The sequence below is a fragment of the Nuphar pumila genome, chromosome 5, assembly GCF_984573655.1.
Source record: "Nuphar pumila chromosome 5, dmNupPumi1.hap1.1, whole genome shotgun sequence".
Lineage (NCBI taxonomy): Eukaryota > Viridiplantae > Streptophyta > Magnoliopsida > Nymphaeales > Nymphaeaceae > Nuphar > Nuphar pumila.
The window spans coordinates 98,465,008-98,480,694 of NC_143253.1; the positions used below are offsets into that span (position 1 = coordinate 98,465,008).

Sequence of the window (15,687 nt, forward strand, 5' to 3'; positions counted from 1 at the left end):
AGAAATATATGATGAGAAACACATAATAAAACAAGAAAACAACTTTAGTGTTAAACACCCACATTTGAAAGTAAGAAACTATGTTAACTTTGTGTAAAAATGAGAAAAACAAGATATTTTTATTTTTTTCCATAAAAGATGAGAGGGAATTAAGGCTTCTTTCCTTTTATAACGTCAACTACCTGAATACTAGTGGGGTTCGAACTTGTAATGTCCCAACATATGTTGACATGCACTAAGTCATTAAGTGCATGTTTGTTTTGGTCACAAGTGAGAACGTAGAATAGGTGGTCAATCTTGTCATCTACTTTCACAAGATTCAAGTAAAAACGTGACCAAAACAATTACGAATCATGCACAACGACAACTTTTTACTTTTTATGTTCTTTTAACTTGAGAAAGTATGGTGATTGAGATTTACAACCAAAGGTTCCAAGAATCGCATGACATTACAAACATGCACTAACTGTTGCTATCAGATGAGCATAGGCCATGTTGGTAGAAAAACAAGAATTTTTCATTCATTTTCAAAAGTGATTAAAATTTTTAAGTTAGTTATAAATCAGGTTAATGTTTGGTGTTATTGAAAGATCGAAACTGTAGAGTATAAATCACATTTTCTTGTAGATCCAATCGAATGTGATCTGCAAGGTTTGTTTAGCGAAAAATAAAATTTGAATCTTGTGATTCTGACAAGTAAGCATATTTTTTCATGGCATAAAAAGGGTTATTACTGGCTACAAATGAAAGTACAAAACTAATGAGTAGAAATCACTTTTTTTTTAATTTATATATTTTTGCAGTTCAAATGTTACGCTTGTGATCTACATGGTTTGTTGAGGAAGAAACTTGTCTTAAATCATGTAATTGTGACAAGCAATTAGGGTTTTACAAAAAACAACGGCTCATAATCTGCCAAAATTTTATAACTCATAAAATCACATTTTTACATAAGAAAAACACGATTCAAGGCTTGATCCTTAACAAACAAACAAACCATGAACACATTTATTTGGTTAGATTGAGTTGATACAACTTGCACCTACGATCTCTAGCTCATTAGTTTCCTACCTTCATTAGTAGCCAATATTTACCTCATAAAAAATAAACGGTTTACTGCTTAAATTATCGCACTTTTAGATTGAAATCACACAATTAGAGATTTAATTCTTACCAAACAAACCATGCCCAACGTATTTATGTGGTCAGATTGAGTTGATAAAGCTTAAGTCATAATTTTTAGCTCAATAGTCCCGTGCCTTCAATAGCACCACATATTAGCCCTTATATGCCTATAAAAAAAATATTAACCCTTGTGTATCGGCCTAGATTTTGACAGCCTCACATTTCATATGTTTAAGATAAACCCCTTAAGTTTCCAAAATTTGATCGGTTAGCTGCCTGGGTTTTTTTGTTGGTAGGGGTCGGGCTGTCCCGCTTTTTATTGAGCTCAGGTTTGAAGAGAAGCTCATGGCCAAGCCCAAACCCATTTATAGGTTATTTTTTAATAAAATTAATATATTAATTTTTAGAATATAAAAAAAATGAATTAAATAAAAACATAAAATTTAAAATAATAGAAAACATGTAAAAGCCTTTTTATATCATGCTATGATATTTCCAAAATAAGTGATATACAGCTTGAAATGGATTCAACTATGGTTTATATTATGAATGCAAAATCCACATCCACCTATGTTATTACGATGCCCACAAACTCCTGCAAACCACCAAGCACTGGGTTAATATATTATCAGATGTATTATGATATTATAAGAAAGGTAACGATGCAACTAATTAGGTAAATTGTAATAGTTATTTACTGTATAATAGTTAATTTTAAAAATATTTACATTATTAAAAATTAATAAATAACTCAAGCTCATCGAACTGGCCCGGCCCACTTATATAACAGGCTGAGTTTTGGTCCGGTACCTAACAGGCCCGGGCCTGGCCCAAACCCGGCACATGGCAGGCCGGGTCGGCTTGGCCCATCGGGCCGCCCGGTTCGTTGCCCACCGCTATTTTTCGATGCAATATAAAGTTACCCTTTTTCCTGTCTCAAATTTTCGTTTCGCCCTTTAGCTTTCTCGCTGCTTTGATGTCAAATCCCGTCGTCATTTCTCCTAAATCTTAATGCAGGGAGCTCTGTGGAATGTAATCTGAAAGTTCAGGGTGTTTCGATTGCACAACGGTGTCCACCAAAGGTAAATCTTCTGTTGATCCTTGTAAGAGTCATTTTACGCCCTAAACATCAAAAACCCTAGATTCCCATGTTCCAATTATGGGTCATTCGTCCTTGAATTCATGTCATCTTTCACTGTAAATGATTTTTGGGAGACAAAACTCGTAAAATTCAAACATTGTGCAATGCGCATCATGACTTGCGGTTTGAATTCTGTTTGTTATTGCAAAATTATTTCACTTTGAAGGCTCTGGGTCAAAAATATACGCTTTCACGTTTCGTTTTTGCTTCAGGAAACAGTTTATTTTGTACGGTTTATTAAGAAGAGGAAGAAGGAGTGAAGGAAGAAAGGAAGGATGAAGAAGTACGGGTTGCAGCTTAGGGTCCCGGTGCAGCAGAAGAAGCCACAAAGCGCTGCGGTCCAACCGCCTCCACCACTCTTCCGGGACGACGACGACGACGATGTCGAGAAGGAGATTGCTCGGCAAGCATCTAAGCAAAAATCTCTCAGAGATGTTGGCGTCTTCCCCTTTTGGAAGCTTTCTCTTGCGTTTGTTGCCTTTCTGTATTTCCCTTATTTTCTAACAGAAATTTCTGGTTTCATTTGTTCGTCTCTATCTTAAGCTCAGTTTTGTAGATTTGCTAGATAATGGTAACAGAATAATGTAGTTTTCGTTAATATCTTAGTTTGATGCTCTAGATTTTATCATGCAATCTTCAATCCACTCCTTAATCATTATGATTATCTGTTTCTGTGCTTAATTCTAGCCATCAAATTTAGTTTTTTATTTGTAAAAACAATTTTTTTTAAGTTAAAAGCGGACCAAGCGGCTCGACTACGTCCATGGGTGATCTGGGCACTGGTTCAGTGCCTAACTAAGAGCACGTAGGAAGGAACTTAGAAAGAAAACTTTAAAAATGATATTTTTAGTTAAACATCGAAATTAACTCCAAACTGCCATCACAATATTAGTTTGTTATTCTCACATTTTGATTCTGTTACTTTAATTTGTGAAAAACAAGAAACTGAACTGGCATAAATTGCCACATTCAACATGAGACTGGTTTGATTTCAGATTTGCCAAAAGTTGTGTTTCCTTATATCGGATACGCAGGAGAAACTATGTTTGGCATGCATATACTGATGGTGATGCTGGTGTTATACTCATGTAGCATCTCATTCATATTGATGTTTTATTGTTCATGCAATATGGAAATGATTATGGTTTTAGCTTCCAAGACTGAAGTTGGCTTTCCTTTACTGGGGTGTTTGCATTGCAGGGTAACACTCTCCATACATAAAGAAGCATGGAGAGTGTTACAGCCGAAACAAAGTCCGACCACTCCCCTTTCAGACATTGTTTCTGCTGTAAATGGGGGTGCAGCACGGAAGGCAAGTGGTGGGTGTGGAACTTTCCGCATGGAGGAGAGTTCCTTGTTTGCCTGCACAACAAGTTCATGGTGTGGATCCCACAGAAAAGCCCCCTTTACCACGGAAAAGGGGCTTTTTTTTTGTGACATGCGAATGGGTCCTTATTTTCTTTGTCTCCCCCTCACTGGGGGATTCCTACCCTCATTGTGTAGCTGTTTTGTACTCTGTGTGTGTTGGCATGATAGTTACCCTTTCGTTTGCATTGTATGTCTTAAAAAATTTAGGTTGAAGCACAACATAAGAAAGCTTTGGAAGAGGATCCAACAGTTTTTGATTATGATGGGGTCTACGATGAAATGAAGGAAAAGATAGCTCGCCCGATTGTACAAGATCGGCAGAAAAGAGAGGTGATGATCCTGGATTTATTTTTTCTTTGTGAATGCATCACACTTAATCTGCATACTGAAGTTTGTTCTAGCTAGTCACATGCAAGGCCTTTCAGTAGAACTGTCTTTTTGATGATCTCCTGAATGTCTTGGTTATCATCTTAGTGGTGTGAAATTTCTTTTCGAACTGGATAGATTACATATAGTTGATGATTCATTTGTTTGATCAAAATGAATTAGATATAATCTCGATTGGTGTTTGCTGCATGCAGATGAGTGTTTGTAATGTCAAAAAATGTTATCTAAATAGTGCTTCATATAGCATGAAATTTCCATGTACTTATCATCATCAGTCTATGTGATATGTCCATTATATACTTTGCATATTAATGTTTCTGGTGGGGTGGTGAATTGTGATTTATTATTCTAAAATCAGTTAACACATATCACTTTTTCAACACATGGTTATGAGCTATTTACAAGAATTGGTGTTTATCTTCTATTATGAGGAATGAATGTGTATGATTTGAAACATTCTAACTTTAAGGTTCCTGTGTTCAAAAAATTGAGAACTGAGAAATATTCACGTTAATTAGCATGACATTCTAATTTTAAAGTTCCTGTGTTCAAATACTTGAGATCTGAGAATTTTTCTGAGAAGAATTATTCAATTTAATCAGGATCACCTGTATCCTTGTCTTTATGCTGCAAATGAGGATAGGTAGTGAAATCATTCAATAAATTATGCAGTTGATTGGGCAATTTTGACCTGGATATTTTTGGCTCACGAAATAATCCTTATTTGGTAAATTCCCAATAAACTTTCAGGCTAAGCCCTGTGATTTCTAACAGACAATTCTCAAACTGCCAAGATTTTAAGCATGTGGAATAATTTGATGAGGGAAGTATGCAATCATTGCACAATTAGACAACAACAAATTAGTGTCATGGCATAATTACTTTCATGAGTTTTCTGCAGCTTGTATTGGGTTTGCAAACAAACAACAACAACAACAACAACAACTACGCCTTCATCCCAAAATAATTGGGGTCGGCGATATGAACCAAAAAAGAAAATCATTATGGGTCTTCCACATGAATCCTTCTCCTCCAATCATTTCTATCCAATGCCATGTCCTTGGTGAGGTTCAAAGCATTCATATCCTTTCCTATCACCTCCATCCATGCCTTCCTAGGCCTACCCCGACCTCTTTTAACTAATATATTTTCCCATTTCTCCATCCTTCTAACTGGAGCATCATTAGGCCTTCACCGAATATGTCCAAACCACCGTAAATGATTCTCTCTCATCTTATTTTCAATGGGTGCAACGCCTACCTTCTTACGTATCTCCTCGTTCCGAATCTTATCTTTTATTGTATTTCCACACATCCATCTCAGCATACGCATCTCAGCTACACTCATTTTTTGAATATGATGTCTCTTGGCAGCCCAACATTCCGTACCATATAGTAAAGCAGGCCTAATAGTCGTCCTATAAAACTTTCCCTTCAACCACAATGGCATTCTACGATCGCACAACACTCCAGTTGCACTTTTCCATTTCATCCACCCAACCTTTATCCTATGATTTACATCTCCATCAATTTCTCCATACTTTTGAATGATAGATCCCAAATATTTGAAACAATCATCCACCGGTATTTCTTGCTCACCAAGCTTCACTACACTCTCATCATTACTTCGTTGCTTACTAAACCGACATTCCATGTATTCTGTCTTACTCTTACTCAACTTAAAACCTCTTGCTTCCAATGTCTGTCTCCATAATTCTAACTTAGCATTAACCCCAGCTCTAGACTCATCAATCAAAACAATATCATCAGCAAACAACATACACCACAACACATTTTCTTGAATTGATCTCGTAAGCTCATCCATCACTATAGCAAATAGGAAAGGGCTTAAAGCAGATCCTTGATGTAACCCAACCGTTATAGGAAAATTGGTTGTCACCCCTCCACAAGTGCGGACATTGGTTACTACTCCTTCATACATATCTTTAATTATTTTAATGTACTTGAGAGAAACACCTTTCTTTATCATTGTCCACCAGAGAACGTCCCTAGGTACTCTATCGTATGCCTTCTCTAAATCAATAAAAACCATATGCAAATCTTTATTCCTCTCTCTATTTCTCTCGATAAGTTGTCTAAGAAGATGTATAGCTTCCATAGTTGATCTTCCAGGCATAAAACCAAATTGATTCTCCGATATCATGACAACCTTCCTCAACCTAGACTCAATCACCCTCTCCCAAAGTTTCATAGTATGACTCATGAGTTTTATACCACGATAGTTTGTGCAATCTTGTATATCACCCTTATTTTTATATAGAGCCACCAAAGTACTCTTCCTCCACTCATTAGGCATCTTATTTGTCCGCCAAATCTTGTTAAAAAGATTTGTCAACCATTCTAAACCTTTCTCTCCCAAGCATTTCCAAGCCTCGATAGGAATACCATCTGGGCCAACTGCCCTTCTTGATTTCATTTTCTTCAAAGCCTCTGCAATTTCTTTCTTTTGAATCTTGCGCATGAAGTCACGATTCATCTCATGAAAAGGAATAGAGAAGTCTCCAAGATCCTGAGCATGACTTTCATTAAATAGCTTATCAAAATAATTTTTCCATCTCTCCTTAATCTCCTCATCTTTGACTAAAACCCTTTGTGTTTCATGTTTGATACATCTAACCATACCCAGATCCCTCGATTTCCTATCTCTCATCTTTGCAAGCCTATAAATATCCTTCTCGCCTTCTTTGGTATCCAACTTGTCATAAACCTCCTTATATACCTTATCCCTCGCGTTCCGAACTACTTTTTTAGCTTCCTTCTTTGCTATCATATACTTCTCCAAATTCTCCTTATCACGACTCTTACTTAGATTTCTATAACACTCTCTTTTAACCTTAATAGTTAATTTGACATCCTCGTTCCACCACGATGTATCCTTACCTAGCGGTGCACCGCCTTTAGACTCACCCAATACCTCATTAGCCACCTTTCTCATGCCACCCGCTATCTTATTCCACATTGATTCTGAATCCTCCTCGAGACACCGATCAACTTCCTTAACTACCTGCTCTACAAACATTCCTTGTTTAGCTCCTTTCAGTGCCCACCACTTAATTCTAGGATCTATCCTATGTCTATCCCTTTTGCGGCATTGTCTAATTCTAAGATCTAAAATTAAGACTCTATGTTGTGTAGCTACACTTTCTCCCGGTATAACCTTACAATCGATGCAACAACCCCTATCTCTCTTTCTAAGTAGGAAAAAATCTATCTGACTCGTATTAACCCCACTTTTAAATGTTACTAAGTGAGACTCCCTCTTCCTAAACCAAGTGTTTGCTAAGATCATATCATAGGACAAACCAAAATCTAAAATCCTTTCTCCATTTTCGTTTCTTTCTCCTATACCATAGCCTCCATGGATACTCTCAAAACCATCCCTACTAATGCCTACATGCCCATTAAGGTCACCGCCGATAAAAAGTCTTTCTCCATAAGATATCCCTTGTACTACTTCATCTAAATCTTCCCAAAATTGACGCTTAATGGAATCATCTAAACCTACTTAAGGAGCATAAACACTAATAATATTAATAATATCTGTACCTAATACTAATTTAATAAGTAAAATCCTATCACCCTTCCTACGGACCTCAACTACATTATCTATAAACTCACGACTCATAACAATCCCTACTCCATTCCTATTCCTATTTATTCCTATATACCAAATCTTATATCCCCAAGGTTCTATCACTTTTGCTTTCTCACCTACCCATTTGGTCTCTTGTAGACATAAAATATCAATCTTTCTCCTACACATAACATCTACTAACTCTACCAACTTACCATTTAAAGACCCTATGTTCCAAGAGGCTAACCTAAGTTTATGGTCTTGGACTAACTTCTTTACCCCCACCCGTCCAACAAAGTGAGGGAACCCTTGTCTATTTGACACCACACCCGGGCGCCGGTGTGACGCGTCGCTTCCGGGCGACGACCTAGCAACCCTTGCCCATTTATCACTGCCTCCGGGCCTATAGAGTACAGCGCGTCGCTCAGTAGGGAACGCCCCAACGAAATTCTCATATTGGTTCATATTCATAGGGTATGACTAAGTTTTTATGCTGGCTGTCATAGGCCTACCGCAACCCTCCTCCTTTATCCGGGCTTGGAACCGGCAGTGTATAACTAAACAGTTATACATAGGCGGAGTTCTTGTATTGGGTTTGCAAGTGTTGAAATATATAAACTTAATGTGCTGACAATGAAGAGTGGTCAAGAGATCATCCACATCTGTTATCCTTTATACAAGTCTTTTAGTAAATAATATGTTGATAGCGTGGATGTGTATGCATAGATATTTTGAAGTCATTATAATTTAATTTTCTTCATCTGTGTCCCTTTTTCATTATAGGAAGCCCATATTAAATCTTTTATTTTTTCTCACGTTGATTTTCAAATTTTGTGACAACTGATTGCTTGATCAAAGGGTATCATTTATTCTGATAAATTGTTGTTTCCACCTTTTAGGTAAAATATGTACATTCACTGATGAAAACAGTCAAGACAAGAGAGAAGGAACAGGATATAGTCTACGAAAGGAAACTTGCCAAGGAGAGAAGCAAGGAAGATCACTTGTATGAAGACAAGGAGAAGTTTGTCACAAGTGCTTATAAAAAGAAACTTGCAGAGCAGGCAAAATGGCTGGAGGAGGAGCGTTTACGGGAACTTCGTGAGGAAAGAGATGATGTATGTGTATATGGTGTTTCATTCTTTTCTGTTTTTGCTGCTATTACTACTGCTTTTACATTTGGTGCATTATTCATGAAAGATATAGGAGCTATGGAACTATTATTTATCATGTTGATATTTGGTTTTGGATGCATGTAAAAGCATCGATAAATGAAAACAAAAATTCCTATCATGTGCTTCCCTACCACCTACACATTCTGCTGAACACAAACACCTTTCATTTTCACATATACCTTATTACAGTTTTTTCACTGGCCAACTTGTTGTGTATTTAGAGCTTTCTCTTTTCTTGGCTTCTCTAAGAAAGATATCCATCGCCGATCATGTCTTTAAGTGTATCTTAATAGTGTTTTTTTGCTATTAAGCACTATGGTCTTTTGATCATATTCGTCGATCTATATCTTTTCCATATTGTTGAAGGTTTCCTTAGTGATTTGCTTTTGTGTTCAGCCCTATTGAAATAAAGAAAGTTTTTCATTAGGAATTCATTTTTTTGTTGGAAGAGATAAGACTGAGGTGTCTTGAGATCATGGCTTCTGGTTATGTTTCGGGTATAAGACTGAGGTATCTTGAGATTCATGGCTTCTGGTTATGTTTGGGATATATATATATATATATATATATATATATATATATATATATATATATACACACACACAAATTTTACATTAAAATATCCATATCAAAGGGCATCTTCCTGGTAGGCCTCACTTCAAAAATATTTTGGCATATTGACCAACCACTCGGTTTCCTGGTTCCATTGTATATTTGATGAGGCTTTAATAGAACTTCAGTTTTAAGTCAAATCTATAGTTTGCAAGTGCATAGATTTGACTAGCAGCTAAAAGCCAATCGATTTTAAAGTCATGTGTGTTTTCATAAATTAATTGTCATTATATTGTAAACTCACAAAAATAGAAGAATATTCTATCAAAAAGTTTTACAACATTTGGCTTTTTCATTTTTTTTCTTTATTGTCTTATTGCAATCTCTTCACTTGTCTTGAACTTCTTACTTAATCCGTCATGTCCTCTTTTGCTATCATTCTGCTTTTCTGTTCATTACTAAACACAGTCACCAATCTCGGTCTTGGTAATATCTTGGCGAGGGTTTTTCTCGAAAGACTTTAAAAATCAGTGGGCTTTCTCTGAATTTTTTTGAGGTTTTTATAGAATAAGTGGTAATAGTAAATTGGCATTTAAAATTCAAGAAAATGTGTTTCCTGGAAAATATCATGATAATATTGTGATAGTGTGCTATATTTTCAGTTTGAAGTTCTTTTAGAAAAATATGTCAGTTGTTTCCCTTGTTTTCCCAAGTAACCTTTAAAACACAATACTTCTATAGTGTCACAAGACTTGATGACTGTTATTGAGAGTGTGTTATAATTTATAAATCAGTAGTTCCTTAGATGGTATTCGGTGATGTTATTGTTCTTAACCTCTCGGTTTGGCAGATAAGGTTGTTCATATATGCTGTAATTGTGGACAGACTATCAATTATAGTCAATACTTTTTTCTCAGTTTAGTACTAGTCACTAGATGATCATGGCTGATTGATTGTAGCATCTTACATAACATGCCACCAGCTAAGCCTGCTGCCATACAGAAAATTCCTCTATTCTTTGCACAATTCAACATTTCAACTGCAGTTGGGATATGTAATGTTGAGAAAAATGAATGAGTTACATCAGGTTTGCATTTATCTTTCTGGTTAAGGCTATGAAGGGTTCTTGATTTTCAGAAGAATGATATTGATATCATGTAGGTCAGCATTTTTCTTTTCTGTTCCAATGATGAATATTTTGAGCCATGATGGAACAGGAAATATTTTGTGTTTTTGTTTGAGTTGGTTTATATGCACTGTAGTATCTGTTGTTGTTCATGTCTTGTGTTTTTGTTTGAGTTGCTTTATATACACTGTAGTGTCTGTTGTTGTTGTTGTTCTGAAACTTTCCTCATGCATCAGTTCTAAATTTGGTAAAAACAGTATTTTTCTATGCTTCTTTTTCTCTTTTTAATCATACATTTTGATGTCAATGGTTTGACACCTTTGACCTTTGACGGTGCTATTTTATTATTGATAATTGATAATCTTTTATTGATGATTTTTCTTGATGTACTTGACTATCAGGAGATAAGTATTTGCCCCATTGCGTACTAATCTCTATGTTAATGACATTGGCATGCTGGTTTCTATCTAGTACTATGCCTTTGTCATTCCACATTCTTTTTGTTTTGATACTAGTTATCTCTGTCCATTTCTTCGTCTCCTCCAGGCTTTATCTCATTTGTGCATGGTTTGGTTTTGTGAGTGGCGCACTTCAACATTTTTCCATGTTACTACTAATTACTTCTGTCCTTGTCTTTATTGGCTTCCCCTTTCTCCCACTTCGTTTCACTTGTATCACCACTTCATTCTTACAGGTACGGTCCTATTCTCTGTTACATGCAAACTGCCTCAAATGTCATTCCTTAGTTTTCCTTTTGTAGTGGGAGGCCCTTCGACTGGTTAAGAGTCCAGTCCTAGAAGCAATGTGTTCTTCAGACCCATTATGTTATTCTAGGGTAGACCGAGTATAAAAACTGTTTCCTCCATGAATCACGGTCTTCTATCGCAACACAACTTTTATCATCATTTGCTTCTCACTGAAATTGCTGTGTCGTTGTTTCATGTAAGAAGGTTGTAAAATACATATTGTAACTAGTGTGGTAAATGCCAAATCTTGTATTTCAACATATCATGAAAAAACATAAGCTATCTTAATTCAAAATTTTGAAATTTTAAAAAATAAACAAAGATTTTATTGCATAAATTAAACTAGGTAAGTGTTTAAAATTGCATTCTACCCTGGATTCTGTACGATTTGATTATTTATTTTGTACTAATAATTTGATATCACAGTAATTAACTTAATGACTCCCTTAAAAAAAGTAATTAACTTAATGAACTATAAACTAGAAAGCGAAGTTAGTAGTAGCAAGTCAATCACAAGTAACTTTAAACCATTCAAGATGACATATTAACCATATCTACCTAGTAAGAAGCATAAAGTAAGTTGGCCTTGTAGCAAGCCACACATAGAAAGCCATAACAATAGCCCATACCTAGTGTGTAAAATCTAAATAAATTGTTTCAAATTTTACAATACAAATTCAGTAAGTCATGTAAAGGACTCAAGCTAGCAAGTGCATTTTTGATGAATCATCATCATCACCTTCTTCACTTGCTTCTTATTCCTCTCCAAGATTATACCAACATATTGGTTTTCTTGATCAACCTTTGTCATTCCTTTCACATCAATCCAGTTGATCCCTCATTCGTTCAACACCCTAGACTCTTTCATTCATCTAACATGTTTAAGCTTGGCTCAAGCTTAGCCGAGCCTAGGCTAGCTCACTTGTGCTCAAGCTTGAGCTGGCAAACTGAGCACCAAGCTCAAGCTGGGCAGGCTCAGGCTCAGGTAGGTTAGATGAAAGCTTGTTTGGTCTTCCCATTTTAATTTCAAATTTATGCTAAGCAATTGCTTTTATACTTTCTCATTATTGGTTGATACTATTATTGGGATATCTATCTAATAATCTTTCCTGTTTTCGAAAGGTAACCAAAAAAGACATTACTGATTTCTACTTCAACCTCGGCAAGAACATGGCTTTTGGTGCGAAATCAGCTAAATCTGATGACTTCTCACTCAGAAAACCTCAAGAAATAGCTTCTGAAAGTAGCGAAATTCCTCAGACAGGAGACATTGAGGCCAATGCTCAACCTACAGTCTCTGCTGTGCAGAAAGAAGAAAGCGATCAAGCTGAAAAGCCTATTGGCTCTCAACATGGTGAATCCTCAAATGCCACTTCGTCACCCGCAGTTCTTTCTACATCAGAAACTGTCGATGCTGGACAAGCATCAGCCAATGAGACTGCGGCAAGCTTGCATCACAAAAGAAGCGATGACATCCTAGCCGCTGCTAAAGAACGATATATGTCACGAAAGAGAGCCAAAGAACAGTAGTTTTAGGAACTCTTTTTTTCCGACATGCAACTGGCTTCTCCTGTCATTAAGTGAAGATCCTGAGTTGCAGTTGTAAATTGATCAAGACTCTGGGCTAGTTTTCTAGATCAAATTTTGGGTCAATAAAGGCCGTTGAGATTACTCTAATGGTAAAGCACAAAAATTCAGTGTCATTCTTCTCTTAGCAGAAGGAAAGCGATCTTGTGTTTCACTTGATGATAGCAATGTGCCCATGAGGTAATGTGATTAATTGGACATTGTTAACTTTCGTTTACAGACTCTTTAATATCTCAACAAGCTCATAAAGCGACATTTCCCTACAAGTTTTCTGGCGCCTTTGTGACATCTAGTATCAATGAGTAACTATATTACATAACGTTGATATGATTGCATGTTCTTTTATGTTGCAAGCTCATGGATCCCTCACATCAGCTTTTCGAGATACACTGCCTTATACCTTTGCAATTCTGTACATAACATGCTAACGATGTACGTTTAGACTCCAAGGGTTCCCCACATGGCCTGAGCCTCGTGGACAATAAGATATCCCCCTTGTCAAGACACATGTACCGTATCCAGGCCATATTATCCAATTAAATCCAGATCCAACCTCTCAAGAGAGCAAGTTCAGGTTGGACACCAAAGGCGGTAGCAAGTAGCAAGTCTAACAAGGAAATCCCTAGTTATGAGATTCCTAGTGCTGATGCGTTTGAAAACAAGATTCCCAGTCTCTCCTTCTCGTTGAATAAGAGAGAGAGAGAGAGAGAGAGAGAGAGAGAGAGAGAGAGAGAGAGAGAGAGAGAGAGGTTGTTCTGACCGAACCACGTTAAAATCTTTGTGAAGTGTATTTGTGAGTGTTTTCTTCCTAATGTGTGTGTGAGGTTTTCCTTCTTGTGTGGATCGACTTCTTAACTTATCACGGGATCGTCGATTTTTTTATAGTATACAGAGCTGTGTGTCTTGGGCAGCTGAATCTATAAGGCCCTCATCATTTCTGTTGCACGCACCATCCAGGATTAAGTCTTCATCATTTGAGATAAGTTCTGTTTCATTGACATCAGTTTTGCCTTCACCAAGTTCTTTACAATACTTGCTCTCTACCAAGTTCATTGTTGAAAATTATATGCTTTGGGGGAGTTCTAATTTACTTTTATTCCGAAGGAGGTTATATGTTCCCCCCCGAACAGGGCAGTTAGCTACATCTCATGATCGGGGGTCCCAAAGAGCACCACGTATGTAAGCATGTGCGTCTCGTATCCCCATGTTTGTCAGCATTAATTAGCGTTGGAGTTTGATGCGATTGCAAAGACTTAAGTACCCTCTCCTCCATTGGTGCAAAAAAAAATGACGGTTCTTGAAAAGGAGTGGTTGTAAAGACTTAAGTGCCCCGAAGATGATTATTTAAGATCCAGTCTCTGCACTACAGGATTATCCGAGAAAGATATCTCCCCTGGACATCAACCCTTTCACACTCTCTCTCTTTTCTATTTCTGCTTCTATGCACATCCAACAGAAGATCTTACATTGCTCCATCAAGCACCGACTGACCTGCACATTTACTGTTGTGGAACCTGATTCAGAGTTTTTACCCTTATAGGAGGAGGGTCTGGGGGCTCCTCTCAGCGTGGGTAGCATCATTCAACTTGAAGAGTTGTGGAGTCTGATTTAGAGTTTTTACCCTTACAGAAAGGGGAGTCTGAGAGCTCCTCCCAGTGTGGGTAGCATCATTCAACTTGAAGAGTTATGGAGTCTGATTCAGAGCTTTTACCCTTACAGAAGGGGGGTCTGAGGGCTCCTCCCAGCGTGTTCATGGCCTTTTGCCCTTACAGGAGGGGGGTCCGGGGGCTCATCAACCCTCTCTCGCTCTCTCTCCCTTCTATTTCTGCTTCTGTGCACATCCATCAGAAGATCCTACATTGCTCCATCAAGCACCGACTGACCTGCACATTGACTGTTGTGGGTCCTTACTGATGAGTTGCCTCTAAATTTATTCGACTCTGGGTCCTTACTGCACTTGAAGTTGAGTCGTTGTATTTTTTGTTATTCGGTGGGTGGTGAGGCCCTTCTCTACTCTCTCAAGACTCTTAGCTTGGGCAATCTTTCTTTTGATGATTGTGGTTGTAATGTATCGTTGAAGTTAAAATGGAGAATGAAATGATAATAGAAATCGCTGAAAATTTACAAAAATAAACTAGACTCAATAACGAAGACACCACTTTTTACGGATTTGGAATATGACCTCCGGTTAGGGAGATATGACCCTGACAAGTTGGTTCTAATTCGGGTAGCGATTTACAGCGATTTGCTTACTGAATAACACTACAAATCGCTATAGCGATTTGCGGAAGACACTACAAATCGCTATAGCGATTTGCAGAAGAATTTACAGAGCCGGTACCGAGATCTCATGTTCGGGGGTTCCAAACCGCGCCACGTATAAGATGCAGACCGGCATGTATCCCCATGTGGGTCGCCATCATATTGCATCGTAATTTGGTGCCGCAGCAAAGACTTAAGTAACCTTTACCGCCATTCGCTTCATCTTCCTCGGACGAACATAAATGCCCTCCTTCTAGAAAACTGAATCGTCGGTTCGTGAAAATGACAAAACTGCCCTCCATCGATATCGCGGGAAAACGTTCCGCAGGTGGTTGTAATATATCGTTGAAGTTAAAATGGGGAATGAAATGACAATAGAAATCACTGAAAATTTACAGAAATAAATGCCCTCCTTCTAGAAAACTGAATCGTTGGTTCCTCTTCCTCGGACGGACATAAATGCCCTCCTTCTAGAAAACTGAATCGTCGGTTCGTGAAAATGATAAAACTGCTCTCCATCGATATCGCGGGAAAACGTTCCGCAAGTGGTTGTAATTTATCGTTGAAGTTAAAATGGGGAATGAAATTACAATAGAAATCGCTGAAAATTTACAGAAATAAATG

The 15,687-nt window shown here is 37.4% G+C and overlaps 1 protein-coding gene across 2 annotated transcripts; it reads left to right on the plus strand.

Annotated features, from left to right (window-relative positions):
- Positions 1-2,071: 2,071 nt before the first annotated feature.
- On the plus strand, positions 2,072-13,015 carry LOC149837890 (uncharacterized). 2 transcript variants are annotated; one of them, XM_090007526.1, is made up of 5 exons: positions 2,072-2,207; positions 2,479-2,700; positions 3,842-3,964; positions 8,515-8,733; positions 12,337-13,015. In XM_090007526.1, the coding sequence occupies exons 2-5, from the start codon at positions 2,542-2,544 to the stop codon at positions 12,742-12,744; spliced, it is 909 nt and encodes a 302-aa protein (XP_089863652.1). In that variant the 5' UTR covers positions 2,072-2,207; positions 2,479-2,541; the 3' UTR covers positions 12,745-13,015. The 2 variants fall into 2 exon arrangements, with proteins under 2 accessions (XP_089863652.1, XP_089863653.1); XM_090007527.1 differs by lacking the exons at positions 2,072-2,207; positions 2,479-2,700 and adding exons at positions 2,721-2,735; positions 3,467-3,646.
- Positions 13,016-15,687: the final 2,672 nt, after the last annotated feature.

Bases quoted from the DNA above. Each gene is read 5' to 3' on its own strand.
- LOC149837890 (XM_090007526.1), top strand. From the start codon at position 2,542: ATGAAGAAGTACGGGTTGCAGCTTAGGGTCCCGGTGCAGCAGAAGAAG. The intron at 2,701-3,841 runs GTTGGCGTCTTC...TAAAAAATTTAG, and splicing joins AGCAAAAATCTCTCAGAGAT to GTTGAAGCACAACATAAGAA. The intron at 8,734-12,336 runs GTATGTGTATAT...TGTTTTCGAAAG, and splicing joins TTCGTGAGGAAAGAGATGAT to GTAACCAAAAAAGACATTAC.